The sequence below is a fragment of the Columba livia genome, assembly GCF_036013475.1.
Source record: "Columba livia isolate bColLiv1 breed racing homer chromosome W unlocalized genomic scaffold, bColLiv1.pat.W.v2 SUPER_W_unloc_5, whole genome shotgun sequence".
Classification (NCBI taxonomy): domain Eukaryota; kingdom Metazoa; phylum Chordata; class Aves; order Columbiformes; family Columbidae; genus Columba; species Columba livia.
In genome coordinates, this window is record NW_027043000.1 from 5,009,869 (window position 1) to 5,024,843 (window position 14,975).

A 14,975-nucleotide genomic window follows, 5' to 3' on the forward strand; every position below is an offset into this window, starting at 1 on the left:
ATTATCTTCTCTTGTTTCAACATCATAAATACATCTCTGGCTTGAAATAAAACAAAACTAAGAGAGCTTTTGCAACCCCAGCATATTTAGGGAACAAAGCCCGTAAAGGGGCTGTCCCCAAAATGAGCTGGAGCCAGTCAACCAGGGAAAAAAATCTCTGTCTTCTCAGCAGGAGCACATCCATTGCCTCCACCACCTGTGGCTGGCAACACAGGAACGTGTATTCCTGTATTCTTTTACCTCAGCTTTCCTTTATGGACCAAACAAAACATCAGCCCCCTGAAGGATTCCAGCTACAGCAAAACCAAATAAATGTGTTAAGAACCTGCTCTAATCTCATTCTGAGAGTACCATCTAGTCTCTCCCCTTGACTGCTCTGTTCCAGCTAGACCTTTTAATGCAATATTAGTGGAATTCCTTAGTTTTGGGGGCCAGGCTTTATTTCAAACACTCTGAATCTAGAAAAATATAAAACATGCCTCTAGGGAAGGTGAAAAATCTAGCTTCAAGCTCCTTTCACTCATGTATTTGGCTCAGCATTTCCTCTGTAAAGGAAGGGTTTTCACAAGCCATTTGCGGCAACGCCGATCACTTTGGCCACTAGACTGTCACAAATAGGCTATTTTCTTCAGCATGGTTTGTGATGGTAAATCTGTATGAGTTAGGTTAATCGAAGAATTAATTAAATGGCAAAATTCACTTGGTGCAGGGGGAGTTCCTTCCTGTATTTCTAACATGGCTCCAAGGAGAGGTGAGCTCAGTGCAAAAGGAGGCTTTCTTTGTTTAAGTTGACACACCTTTTCCAAAGTGATTCTTCAGGAGCTGTTCAGGTTTTTCTCTGTAGTAGTTTACTGATTCCCAGCCACTTCTCCTCCTTTGCCACTACAACATCTACTTTCTCAGGAAGGAGAGCGAGGATATGAGTACAAGTGGTTTTAATAGGAAATGCAAGAAAAGACATAACCAACCTTTGAAATATGTTGCAGAGATTCTTAAACCCTGATGGTCTTAGCTATTATTCAGAGACATTTCCAGTGAAGTTGTTTTGACTGAATTAATCTTCAAAACTGCATTCATGAACTCCAGAATTGAGCCCAAAATTTACTGCAAATAATAAGTTAAAGACAATTACAAAAATAATTTCAAAGCTATTGACTTTTTTCTTTATCGATTTCTGACTTTTACTGCATCTTACAGGTAAACCAATAGTCCAACCTTTGGCCGAATTTCTACAAAATAGTAGTTCTGTTAACAGCTTATTGACATTGCTCTCTTATTATTGAGCATCTGGTTTTGATATTAATTATTTAGCTTGTATAGCAATGGCTGTCACAGAGTAAACAACAAAATAGTAGCTTCAATTACAGAAAGCAAAAATCAGCCCGCCACAAAGAATACAGTAAAATTGTTGACAACACAAACTATGGAATTATTTTCTCTCAGTTGCAGAAATGGACTGCCATTTTTCTGTCTGGGTAGTTTTGGCCTTTCTGAGTTTGGCTCTTGTTGTTTCGTTGATACTGAACATTTCACACTATATGAAAAAGAAGCAAGGTACATAATGTCTCTGTAAGGAATGGAGTTTGATGGGTTAAAGTGTTTGCAGAGAAAGCCATCACTGCTTGGAGATTTCAAGCCAACAAATGGATTAATTATCTTTCGGCAAGAATGATTCTAGTAGAGAGCATGCAACTTTTAAACATGTTTAGGGGAGCCAGGTATGATTATACAATGGTTGCTAGCTGCCCAGTCCACTGCCAAACACAGCTACCGGAGTCCATTCTCTGAAGAAAAACCAACAGAACACGTACAAGTTGAGGAATTAAGTTTTGGCTAAATTTGTATTTTTAATGTGCATTTTTAACATCTGTAACTTCCTTTATTAAGGTGTACTTTTCATGTAACTGGTTATTATTCGTACTTTAGTTTAAAAAGAATTTTAAGTAGCTGCACAGATACAAAATACATTTGAGAAAATTTTATCTTCCCAAAATTCCTGAATGCTTATTTGAATTTCAGATTTCATGCACATTTTATGCTTAATTAGTTTGTTTTGAAAAAGTCCAAATTGCTTTTCATCGTGGGATGCTAATGTAGCTCTTAAATCAATGTGTCACTCACAATAAGGAACTGATTTGTTTAATTCACGTTAGAGGGTGACTACAGTCATACTCTTGTTTCGGTTAAAATTAACTATGACTTTCAACAGATTTGATGATGCCATTGCAACCTCTCTTATGCATGCAATTCTGTAGATTTCAGTTGCACATCCTCACCACGCCCATTCAGAGAAAAAGTGCGTTTCCACAGGGAAAACTGCACCTGTGCTATATGCACATGGGTGCTCAGGCAAACACTAGCGGGTTCAATCACATTAAACACACATACGTACATAACCTACATAAACACGCCTATGCTTATGAACTGAACTCACCAAGTACAAGAGAATTAGAATATGACAGGATATTAAAAGAGCTGCTGGAGAGCTGTGGGATGAGGGAGTGCCTTTTTGGTTTGTCTTTTAGTGCTGCTAGGCAGAGATTTCTACGATGAAAAATCACAGTCATTTACAAAACTAATGCTGAGCAAGGTTTTGGTAAGGTTGGCTGAAGTTGCATTGCTCATGTAATCGGAGCTTACTGTGCTAAATTCGGGAGTTCTGGAGCAGAAGATAGAAAGTCAAGCGTTCCTGAGTTATTAATCAAGCTCTAGCAACAAATCCCTTTGGAGCCAATGCCTCTCTGCCTCAGTTTCTTTTTCTGCGTGGTCACTCTTTCTGAGATATACGCAGCAGAACTAGCAAAATAAGTAAACAAACCCTTCGCCTTGTAATATAAACACATGATGCACCTCCCTAGGCAGAGAAAAAGATGAGGTAGAAGCAGAAGGAGAAGGAAATAAGAAATTAATCACAGGTGTTACAATACATTTTGGGGGACTTGTAAACTAATGTGGACTTTGCAGCCACAGGACAGGGTAGCACACCAACATTTCTTGTATTAGTCACAAGTATTTGAGAAAAGCAGGGGGACAAATGAAGGTCCTCAGAGCCAAGAGCATTCCATTTTACTGTCTACGGTGAAATCAAAAGCATGTCAGTTGGACAATTATCTGAAGTGTTCTAAAAATAGCATGTTTCATATGCTCTTTCTTTTTTTTTTAACAAATTTTCCAGCTAGAAAGTATAAAGACTATGAAGACAACAGTCCAAGGTAAGATTGATAAAATATTTCTTTCTGGAAAGGTTGAAATAAGCAATAAATAATGAGAGACGGCTTTGGAGGGACAGCATAGGGAAAAATCCATTATCTCATGAAGCCCGCCTGGAAACACCAGAGAGCACGCTGGTTGTGGAAAAGAAAAATCCGAAGAAAACAGGAAAAAAATCATGTGGAAGTGATGTACTAAAAAATCATGTGGAAGTGATGTACTCCAGTCATTTCATCAAAAATGAAATAATTGCATGTTGATATGAGAATTTTGTATACTGAAGTGCAAGATATAGAGATAAAACAATATTTACTATCACTCAAACTCAGTAAGTCTATAATAATTTAAAATAAATATTAGAAGACAATAAGTTACAATATATAAAAACATGTATTTACATTTCATACCCTTATTTTATACATGATGTTCAAAAGCAATGAAATGGAGTCTGTATACAGCTGCTGGATACCTGATGATCTGTTACAAGTCTGTTTCTCTTATCCCATAGTAAAAAAAAAATAGGCCAAACGTTAAAAAACAGAGATGGAAAGGGTCTCATGTCAACCAAAATATAAAAGGCCCTTGAAACAAAAATACAAAAGCCTTCACCTGTTTCCCCAAACCAATCCTCAATTACAAATTTACCTGAAGTTGGGAAGTCTCTGTTTTTAAGAACATTGCCCCAAGAGACCCATTTAGTGCTTTAGTTTGTATTGCAAAGCAGGCTCAGAGGACGTGAGGTGGGTTCGTTTCAGTGATCAATAATACCTCTAGAACTACATCAAACGGTAGCTTAGTGTTCTTGAGATTAGCTTTATACTTAAGTAAGTTCCAGGAAAGAAGAGTTCTATTCTTGGCTAGATAACAAATCTCTCTTCAGAACATGCACATAGCCATTTCTGTGCTGTGTCCCCGCACTTGTTTCCCCCCCCCCGATATTTTTGGTCTTGTTTTTCAGATCACATACAATCTGCTTGCTGCTGCCACATGGGTGTAAGATGTTTAAAGTCTAATAGTGAAGTCCTAAATCAAGCATATTCTGTGAATTAAAAGTATTTTTCCGTTGCCCTTCTAGCTATGATGGCTACTACACAGAAGATGACCCAATTTATGGCAATCTCAATCAAGATATTTTAGGTAAGCTTCACTTTGAGAACACGTGTCTGTTCAGAGGCTGTGATAAATGTGTAGTTAAAAACTGACTGACCAACGCTTTCTGTGTTTCTCAACACAGAATTAATACCAGCTTGGGATAGAACTGCAAACCATCATACTGCACTACTCTTTTTAAGACCAGGTCTCATACTGAATTGGATTTTTTGCAGTCCAAATGATCCTGTTCAGCCAAATATCTCAAAACCAAGAGCTGTTCTTCATGTAAAGCTGCACCAGTTGAAATAACAGCTTGATCCATGCAGTTACAGCAATCTAAGACACATATTACTCCCTGCCCAAAGTCAATGCTCCCACACAAGATGGTACCCCTAGCAGTCTAAAGTGACGCCCACTTAGTGAATAATGAGAAACTTTCCATCCATATGAACAGAAAATGCTTTTCATTTTCACAGTATGCATGTCTGAATTTCTTAGCTATTCGCCCTTCTGTTAATAGAGAAAGAGATCTGTGTGTGAATTCAAACCAAAACAAACTTCTACCAAAGTAAACTGGGGGAAGTTGGTTCTGTAACAGGGAGGAGCTGTTAATTTGATCTTTTAAGACTCAGTAGTGTGCCTTGATAACTAAAACATTTTTCTACTTTGATAAACTATAGAGGAATGTTGTTACGAGCAGATGAAGTCCCAGCCTCAAAGGCCAGTTAACCAGCTACAGGTATCTCTCAGTTTAATTCTGGATTTCTGAATTAGGGTAATGTGGTCTGTCTTAGAATTTTTGTGTGTATCCCATGACAATATAACAAAAATTTTCACACTGCTCATCACGAAAATTACCATGCATTAGTGTTGTAGTTCATCAAGAAATTTAAGCACGGACTTGACCCTTTGTTCCATCTGGGACATTAATGAGGGAGCAGGAGAATTATAGACAGCTCATTTCCATCCATATGGCATAATAAAGCTCGGTCACAGGCATGCAGATCAGGCTGAACTGAATTCTCTCTCAGGATACTTCCAGGTGGTGGAAAATTTATTTTTTTTTTCTTTTTAAATCTAGACATTTGCTTTATTAACTTCACAGAAACAGACTAACCTATGAAAATTCCAATATGAAAAATGTTTGATAATTTGGCTTGAAAAACACAGAGAAAAACACGGGAAAGACACACGAGGCATACATTTTGCACTGCAAATGAGAACATATTTACAGACGAGAATCACCCATCTTTAGTTTTCTGCACAGACCAAGCCTATGAAAAATGTAACTGGATTATAATTTAAAAAACAAACAAACAAAACCAGTAAGAAGAAAAAGAGATCAAATAATGTCTTACATCCCAAAGAACTTGGACCAGTTATATAAAGTACCCTCAGTCCCACAGTGAATCTTTCCAATAACAGCTGCCATAACCCTGTGGAGGGGTTTTGATAGATAAAGATTTGTTGCTGAATTAGTCTGGCTCAAAGGAATCTCAAGGCTGCTTCGAGAAGCTGAGAACAGAATCTGCTGTGAGAAAGAGGGGTGTTCCTCAATCAGCGGGATCCCATCATCGGACGTATCATCAGCGAGACTCCAGCGCATGGACAGCCCATGATACTAATTTAGCGAATCCATGCTTGGAGCGTGGACGCGTGATTAGAATATAGTTGCATATATAAGGAGGCTTGTTTCTGTAATAAATGGCTTTGCGTGATTCACATTGAATCAGAATGCTGAGTCCTTTATCGTTCCAACAAATGGTGACCCCGACGTGATACTCTGGCATACCACTACAATCGGGGAAAAGCCTGGAGCGGCCCAGCCGGGAGCGGCTTCAGCTGGACTGAAGACCGGACAGAGGCGTAAGGACGCCCCGGGAATAAAGTCGTCGACGCAGCAAAGGGAAAAGTTGATTGGCTGGGAACAGGAGGAGGGAAGAGTAAAGTTATGGGACAGAACGTGTTCTCTGAAGCACAAGCTGCAGTTAAGTCCTCCTGCATATTCTCTCTATGAGAGGACTTACATAGGAAAAATGTAACATGTAGACTATTAATTTGGTGTAGAATTAACGGCTACCCGGGAGAAAACGAGAAGGCTTTTAAACGTTAACTTTGGGACGATAAAGGGAAGAAATTACGGAATAAGGTCAGCAATGGAGATGATAAAGAAACTAAATCATTAGCGATTACATGGCAGCTTATAATTTCCACCTTAAAAGACTTTAAGGGGGCAGCCTGATAGCAAACCTAAAAATAACCGTAAAGTTTACCCGGATCGAGTCTTTTGACCCCCTCCCCAGTCCATCCCCTGTTGTGCCGTCGGCACCCCTGATGATACAGCATTCTGGGGCGCAGGGAGGAAAATTACCGAGTGGATGGACTCCTATACCATTACCCGACTCTAGAGAGATCAAGAAGTCTAAAGGACTGGAATCAGACAATTTGTCAAAAGAACTGGTGAAATATGAGAATGCTAAAGTTGTAAATATGTGTAATATCAGTCCTTTTACTGATTCGTGTCCGCCTTTACCGCCTTCTACCTCTCTAACTCCTACGAGAGAGCAGAAGGAGTTGCCGGGTATGAACTGGGCAAAAGAACTGTGTGAAAGATCAGATCAGCTATGAGTGAGTGAATCCAACAGTCAGCAATGCGGTCATGCTGATTGTGACGGGAAAGGGGATGCGCTTGGGGACTCAGGTTATAGGAATAATTATGATGCTACAAAGTATTGCCGAGAATGTGCACTGTTCCGAACCCCCCTGTTACTAATGATTCTCCAGCACTGTTCAAGTCCGTGTTATCTGATGACTCAGAAGAGAATGAGGGTTTGAAGCATTTTTCTTGAAAAGTTAAGTTTGTGTACGAGTTGCCCCGAGATCAGATAAGAACCATGAAAGACTCAAGCAAAATTAGACCTATGCAATGTAACAGCTATAGATCATTTAGGACAGAACGATTCGTTGAAAGGGGCAGGTATCCCACAACTCCTAGAAGAGACACTAATGGACATACCACAACTACAGGCACGATAAGTTTCTGAAATCCTGAGGCAGTCAACAGACCTTGCATATCAAGCTGAGAGGTGCCTGAAACCTACAAAACAGCCAAATCATTTGCAACTATTAATCAGGGTCCCAATGAGAATTACATGCAATTTATTGACCACTTTCAAGAGGCCATCAATAAGCAGGTTGAAAACTTGAAAGCTAAGGAAGCATTGGTATTGAAATTAGCAGTAGAGAATGCTAATGTTTGCTATCAACATGTTATTTGCGAGTTTTACAGTACCTATTATGTGGTCCTGTGTATTGCCTCTCTGAAAATCAAGCAGCTTGTTAGGAATGTGAGTTAATTGTTTTACTAGTTGTTTTTAAGTGCGCTGTAAAACCTTCTCCCCGCTTTTCCCACTCACACTGCAAGCAGCCCTGTGCCTTCCTCCCCTTCCCCCCTCCCTCCCTCTTCTCAAGGTTTTTACTTGCAAGATGGGGTCAGGAATTATTCTTTTCAGTTGTGTTCCTAAAAAATCGGTATTGGGAGGTGTTTTAAAACTTAGGAATTATGAGGAAGGAAGATCTTGTTAAATATTGAAATCAGTGTTGGCTGCTGTATAAGTTAAGTGATTGGGAAAAGTGTCTGGAGAATACAATCTTGAAGTGTAACACTCTGTTGCGATTAATGTTGTTTTTAAGGCCAGAAGAGCAGGACAAAATAAATCTCTACAGTTTTACAGGCGGGGCGATTTGAACTTCAACAAGCTGATAGAGAATTAACTTATAACACACAGGTCAGAAAACTTGTTAAAGTCTGCAAGATGCTTTCCTTATTAACCTGTTTTCTTTGTGGGTATCTGTTTGAGCATGTTGCAATTTTGGTAGGTCTTTCTATATGGTACGATAAGTTCACAGTCTGTTAAATCATGAGAATCTGGTGACTCAAAATGTGCATTTTGTGATAAGTAATTTAGTTCTTTACTGCGTGAATGTGATGATAAAATTTTGCGTGTAGTAGCTGTTATTTTTCTCTCCAGCATGCTACCTTTATTCCAGCATTCAGACTTGCACAACTCTGTGACAGGCTGTGTCTCATCTCGGTGTGCTGGATTTGGCTTTTCCATATGCACACCATGTAAAGAATCCTGGTTTTGGAATAACAGCTGTAGTGCACCAGCCTTGCCCAGTCCAGCTTGCTGCGGCGGCAGGGGAGCGGGTGCCAATGGGGCTCCAGTGCACACTGACCTGTTTTGTCAGGGAGACCCAGAGGTGCCTCCACCTGGCTGGGCAGTAAGCGGCCCAAAGGTGCAATGCAAAAATGGAGATATTGTCTTAAATTAGTGTAACTGTGATCCATCTGAATATTTGAACTTGGTGTTTGGTTTTCATATCTGAGCTCAGTATTTTAGTTTGCATATTTATATTTGGTACCAAAAGAATCTTGTTTGGGGAGATAATTACAAAATGGGAACTGGTTCCACTGCCAAAATTCCACCTTGCTCCCCCTTAGGATGCATCCTTACACATTAGAGTAATTGCTTATATTGTTATCTAGTAATTTTGAGACCAGAAAAGCATTTAAATTGTTAAACTCTGCTTTGAAAAAAACCAAAACAAAGCAAAACAAAAAACCAAAACAAAACAAAACAAAAAAACACCAAAACACCTAAATGCTATGATAGATGTGAATTTGGAAGAGGTTGTATTTAAAAGTTGCTAGAATATTAACTGATTTGGATCTAGGAGAATAGAATAATGGATTTATGTTTATTATACTGGTTTTTGACATCTGTAAATTGTAAAAGGTATATGGAGCTAAGGCATGTAACTATTGCTGAGCTACTTGGAATTGCATATAAAGTGTATTATGGTTGGAATGAAATGGGAAAACAAAAGAGCAAAATATCCCAGGCCTGTAACTGAGAAGTTTCCCAAAGCCTCCCACTTCGTACCAGCCATTATGCCAGCTGCATGACCTTGGGTATATCTAAACTGCAGCAAGAAGAGAAAAAAGGAAAAAAAAAAAAAAAATGGAAAAACCTGGCTGCCCAATTTTAAAGCGGTGAAAGGGGGGTTTTCTCTCCCCCCCACTGCAGTGATGTAATACTGAATGGAGCAGTCTGAGGGTGAAGTTTAAAGGCATCCCTAGCAGACCCGTAGTTCTAATGAAACTGGAGAATTAAACCAAAAATTTGTTAATAGGCTTATTCTGTGGTAATTAGTTGTAAGAGACATCTTAGTAAATTCACCATGCTAGTTTTTGAGGTCATGGGAGAGAACGAAAGAAAAGCTGTTTTTTGAGACCAATAGAATGCCAAATTTGGAACAAAGTTTTAATACATGAATTCTTATAGTTGCCAGAAAGTCCTATATCTCTCTTAGGTTAAGATTTGTTAAGTAAATTGTAAGCTCAAATAACGTTTTCTGAGAATTCTGTTTAGTTGCATGGCCTCCAAGAAGCTGCTTGGATGGCGCAGATCTGCTTGCTGCAAGTGAGAAATCTCCAAGGAAATTTCAAATGCTGTATTTCCACTAGTATTAACAGCCAATGTTTTGATAAAGCCAATACTGCACTGATAGATCTGAAACAGGACTTCGATCCGGTAAGGGAAAACAATATCCAATAAATATGACAGCCAAAATGGAGTTAGAAATGTTGAGGAATAAATTTTTGACAACCTTACAGGCTGACTGCATTCGATTGGACTTGCAGATTTGTGTATGAAAAACCTGTGGCTATTGTGGGACAGTATGATGACATTGCTAGCAGACTGATATACCGACTGTTATATATCAATTGTCACTCTTATGAAGAAAATGCAGGGAATGAATTTACATCTTAATAGGCCATGATCCTTTTGTCATATATGTACCATTTGTGAAATTTAATTCTGATTTATTTTTTTTATTATTTGTAAACTATGTCTTTGTAAATTGCACTAGCTATTTTTTTTAACAGCACAGCTTTTGGCATGCATAAATGTAAATTGCTGCAGAAACTGCAAGCCTTTAACATCAGGTCATAGGCCATACTTGTATTTGGTCTGATCCTACATACTTGCAAAGTTTTTGTTGATGGTTCTGGGAAGTCTCATAAAGCTGTAGTGGTTTGGTGTGAAGATAATGATTGGCATCATTCTGTAATAATTACTGAAGGTTCAACCCAATTGGCAGAACTTGGCACAGTTTAAATTACTTAGAGCTTTTTAAGGAGGAACCTCTACATTTGATTTGTGGTTCTGAGTACATACAAAAAACAAAGGGGGGGAAGTAGGGGAAACACCACAAAAACAATTGTCAAAAGCATTGTATGTGATGAAACAGTTTGCAAGTATGACCCAAAACCATGCTAAACCAGAAAGAACCTACTTTAGTTATGGTCAAATCACTAGTCAATGAAAAAGGCCGCATCAATTGATAACCTGGGGAAAAGGTTATGTTTGTGTCATTACAGGCCGAGGATTGAAGTGGATTACACAAAGATTCAACGGATGGAGATGAACAGAAGGGAGATAAGTTGTGAGGACTGTTTCAGATGTAAACCATGGATCCTAATTCAGTGTTATAGATGCTCACAGACCTGGTGGTCTAGAAGCCTATTAGTAAGAAGGTGGTGTACCTTCTCTGGAGAATGGCAATTTGAACAATCAGCAGGAGATCGAAAAGGGTGATATTATGATTAGATAGTCAATGCATAGATAAGGTAAAATTATGAGATATCCCTACCATAGTAATCTAAGTTCAGCAACTGATAAAGATTTAGAAGGGATATTAATCTTAAGCTATTGATCTTTTAAATAGGTTAAGATAACTTTTAAGATATTAATTTAATTATTAGTATATGCTGATGGTATTAAATATGTTACCCTATAAACTGCGCAGTTATAAATCTTTTAGGAATTTAAGAGAATATATTGTATTAACTTGTCTGGTTATTTTGAATCTATTAAAATAGTGTGTTAATAAGGTTGTCATAGTAGAATTAAGATTTTAAGAATAGGCAGGTAGTTGTTTGATCTTATTAAGTAAGGTTTAACTGCATTATATGTAATTGTAATTATGTTGTTAATCACGTGTTCTATGTTGCAGTATATTTCAAAAATGATTCACCGTGCGGTTAAAGGGGCCTGACTAATTCAAGAACAGAAAGGGGGAAGTGCGGAGGGGTTTTGGTAGATAAAGATTTGTTGCTGAATTAGTCTGGCTCAAAGGAATCTCAAGGCCGCTTCGAGAAGCTGAGAACAGAATCTGCTGTGAGAAAGAGGGGCCTTCCTCAATCAGCGGGGTCCCAACATGGCGTAAATCATTGGACGTATCATCAGTGAGACTCCAGCGCATGGACAGCCCGTGATACTCATTTAGCGAATCCATGCTTGGAGCGTGGACGCGTGATTAGAATATAGTTGCATATATAAGGAGGCTTGTTTCTGTAATAAATGTGTCTGCGTGATTCACATTGAATCGGACTGCTGAGTCCTTTATCGTTCCAACACTACCCCAAGAACACGAGTCATTTACTGTTAGGTTACGTTGGTCTGTTTTCTGTGCTGCCACAGCTGAATCATTTGTGCTTTTAATGAGCTAATTTGGGTAAACTTCAGCCACTATTATGATTATGGTGTAGACATACTCAAAGTCTTAGACATAACTTTAGAGCAAGCATAACTACTGAATGTTAAAGTGCATGTTCATCTAGGTGGAGTCTGCCCATCAGATGTGTTATGCCTCACTTGATCACAGTGTCAAGGGAAAACGCAGAAAACCGAGGAGAAAGAAAGGCCCTTCATTAGAGGAGGATGAAGAAGAAAGATCATCTAACCCCACCATGATGGCTTCCAAAGTTAGCATTTATCTCAACAGTGAGCAGCTGGCTGCTGAAAACACGACAAACGTAGAAGCCATTCATGATGATCCCATGAGATTAATGGGCTTGATTCATACTACAAAGGAGAGAACATTTGAAGTGGCTTCATAAACCAAATATGTAATCATAAAGTGATATCTGCTTCTTCGTTCTGGAAAAACAGTGAATGATTAGAGGCAATAACCTGACAAACTGACATACCAAACCATGTTATAAAATGGGTAAGTTAAGTGTTCTAAAGTGTCTTCCAAGCACATTTAGAGACTGAGCAAGAAATAAGATCCAGACTGCCACTTTGAAGGACCTGCCCTTCTGAAGACATTTTGGAAAGGAGTTGTAGAAGCTGGTATCTCAGCATTCACATGGTATTGATTCCAGTAAAAATTAATCCTTAGTTTAAAACAACCACCAACTTTCAAACAGTCCCAAAAGACCCACCCTGTTGTCTGTAGAGCTCTAGCAGAGTATAACTACTCTTCTATATAGGTTTTAACACCACCTTTGGAAGGAAATTGTGTTTCATGCTTGCACACTTAACGATTTAGTTAAACTAAAAACCGATCATCTGTTCGACATTTTATACTTCCTTACGGTGACTGGTCTATGGTAATAACACAACATATCTAAAGCTAATTGGAGAATAAGTTAATAGCTTGTTTAAAGTAGTAATTGCACATCTTGCAAGATTTAACAATATCCTTATATATCTTTAGTTTCCTTCTCTGAGCAATACCAGGATACATCTCAAATCTCAACTCCTCTACTAATGTTATGTTGTATCCAGCCCACATTAAAGATATTAGCCAAATATCTGTAACATTAAATCTCCTAGGGAGGATTTTTTCCTTCTAATATTCTATGTGATGTTTAATATTCTGTGTGGGTTTTTCACTGCCATTGTTTCATCTATTTTACAAAAGTAGAAAGAGCCTTTTTATTTCCCCAACTAATTCACATATTGTGTGCACATTCATCTTAAGACTTTAAACTCATCAGATGGTAACCTTTTATAGAGTGGGGTTTTATTTTTATATTCCAGGAGTCATTAAGTAGTAGAATCAGGAAACAGTAAGGCATCGTGATGTATTAGGCTAGTGCAAAAGGAATTGTGGCTTTCACACTGTTGAAATTTTCCGATTGATATTGGGATATATTCTTAAATAAATGTGGTTATTTTATGCATCATTTTAATGTTCTTTTCTTGCTTTATGTTTTTTCTTCTTTTTTCTTTTTTTTTTTTTTTTTTTTTTGCTAATGACTTATTACTTGCTATATATTTTATGTTTATTTTAGGCTATGGAAATGTTAGACAAAAACCAAATTTGAGTGGTTTTCTTATTCAAGAAGATGAGGAGGGTAGCGGCCAGCCATTGCAAGTTGACAATAACCAGTTCAGAGCAATCATCAAAGCTGATCATCTTACAACTACAGGAGAAGTTGCTGAAGAACTTAGCGTCAACCGTCCTACGGTTGTTTGGCATTTGAAGCAAATTGGAAAGGTGAAAAAGGTGATGGATTGATGAAAAGTGAAATTTGTACAAAAACTGACGATGACCAGCTCTGTGGTTGGACAGAGAAGAACCTCCAAAAGACTTCCCAAAGCCAAACTTGCACCAAAAAAAGGTCATGGTCACTGTTTGGTGGTCTGCTGCCGGTCTGATCCACTACAGCTTTCTGAATCCTGGCGAAACCCAAAAAGTATGCTCAGCAAATCAATGAGATGCACTGAAAACTGCAAAGCCCGCAGCCAGCCCTTGGTCAATGGAAAGCGCCCAATTCTTCTCCACGACAATGCCCAACCGCACGTTGCCCAACGCTTCAGAAGTTGAATAAATTGGGCTACGAAGTTTTGCCTCATCTGCCATATTCGCCTGACTGTCACTTCTTCAAGCATCTTGACAACTTTTTGCAGGGAAAAAGCTTCCAATACCAGCAGGATGCAGAACATGCTTTCCAAGAGTTTCTCAAATCCCGAAGCATGGATTTTTATGCCGCAGGAATAAACAAACTTATTTATTATTGGCAAAAATGTGTTGACTGTAATGGTTCCTATTTTGATTTTTAAAGATGTGTTTGAGTCTAGTTATAATGATTTAAAATTCACAGTCCAAACCGACCATTACTTTTGCACCAACTAATAATGTGCCTACCTCTAAGTGTCAGAGCTCTGCCTTCTCAAAATAAGGATGTTAGAGCCTTTAAAATCCATGCAGAGCACAGTGTCAAGGAGTCTGAAAGTCTCAAGCACATAGAGCCCTGCAAGTGTTTCAGGTCCTGAAAAATAAAACCCTAAAAGCAGTTACAAGAAACAAACAAAAAAACCCACAGTACAAAGAACCAACACCTCTTGTAAAGGCAGAAGTGGGTGGACATATCCAGAGATGTGACAAATTTAACAAGGTAAAAAAAAAAGAAATAGTTCTTTGACAGCCTGGTTCATGTTTTGTTTAGCTCATAGTTAATGAGCCTCTTTAACTTGCCTTAACTTCTATGCAAGACCAAAAGGCCAGCCCTTGCATCCAAAGCTGCCCAGTCTCACTGCCTGTCTTGGCTAGCACTTGCTTTTGTGCGCAGAAATCAAGTCAGTTTATGATTGGTTCTTAGGCTGCAGAAACCAGGCAGACTTGGAATTAAAGCAACCATATTATCATGGTCTTAGACCGACTACCATTGGATAAGCAAAAGTAAATACTGTCAAAGCATTGATAAAACCCATTTTAATGAAGAAACGTTAAATGACCACCCTTACTAAGAGCCTAAGCGGGGGGAAGGAGGATGGCAAATCCAATGCCAAAGATCCAAAGCTAAACACAGA

At 38.6% G+C, this 14,975-nt stretch overlaps 1 protein-coding gene across 1 annotated transcript; it reads left to right on the forward strand.

The window, feature by feature from the left end:
- The first annotated feature begins 735 nt into the window (after positions 1–735).
- Positions 736–12,296, forward strand: LOC135577514 (T-cell receptor-associated transmembrane adapter 1-like). Its single transcript, XM_065047649.1, has 5 exons — positions 736–751; positions 3,176–3,212; positions 4,286–4,347; positions 4,983–5,041; positions 11,993–12,296. Exons 1-5 carry the CDS (start codon positions 736–738, stop codon positions 12,269–12,271), a joined length of 453 nt encoding a protein of 150 aa, XP_064903721.1. The 3' UTR covers positions 12,272–12,296.
- The last annotated feature ends 2,679 nt before the right edge of the window (positions 12,297–14,975 follow it).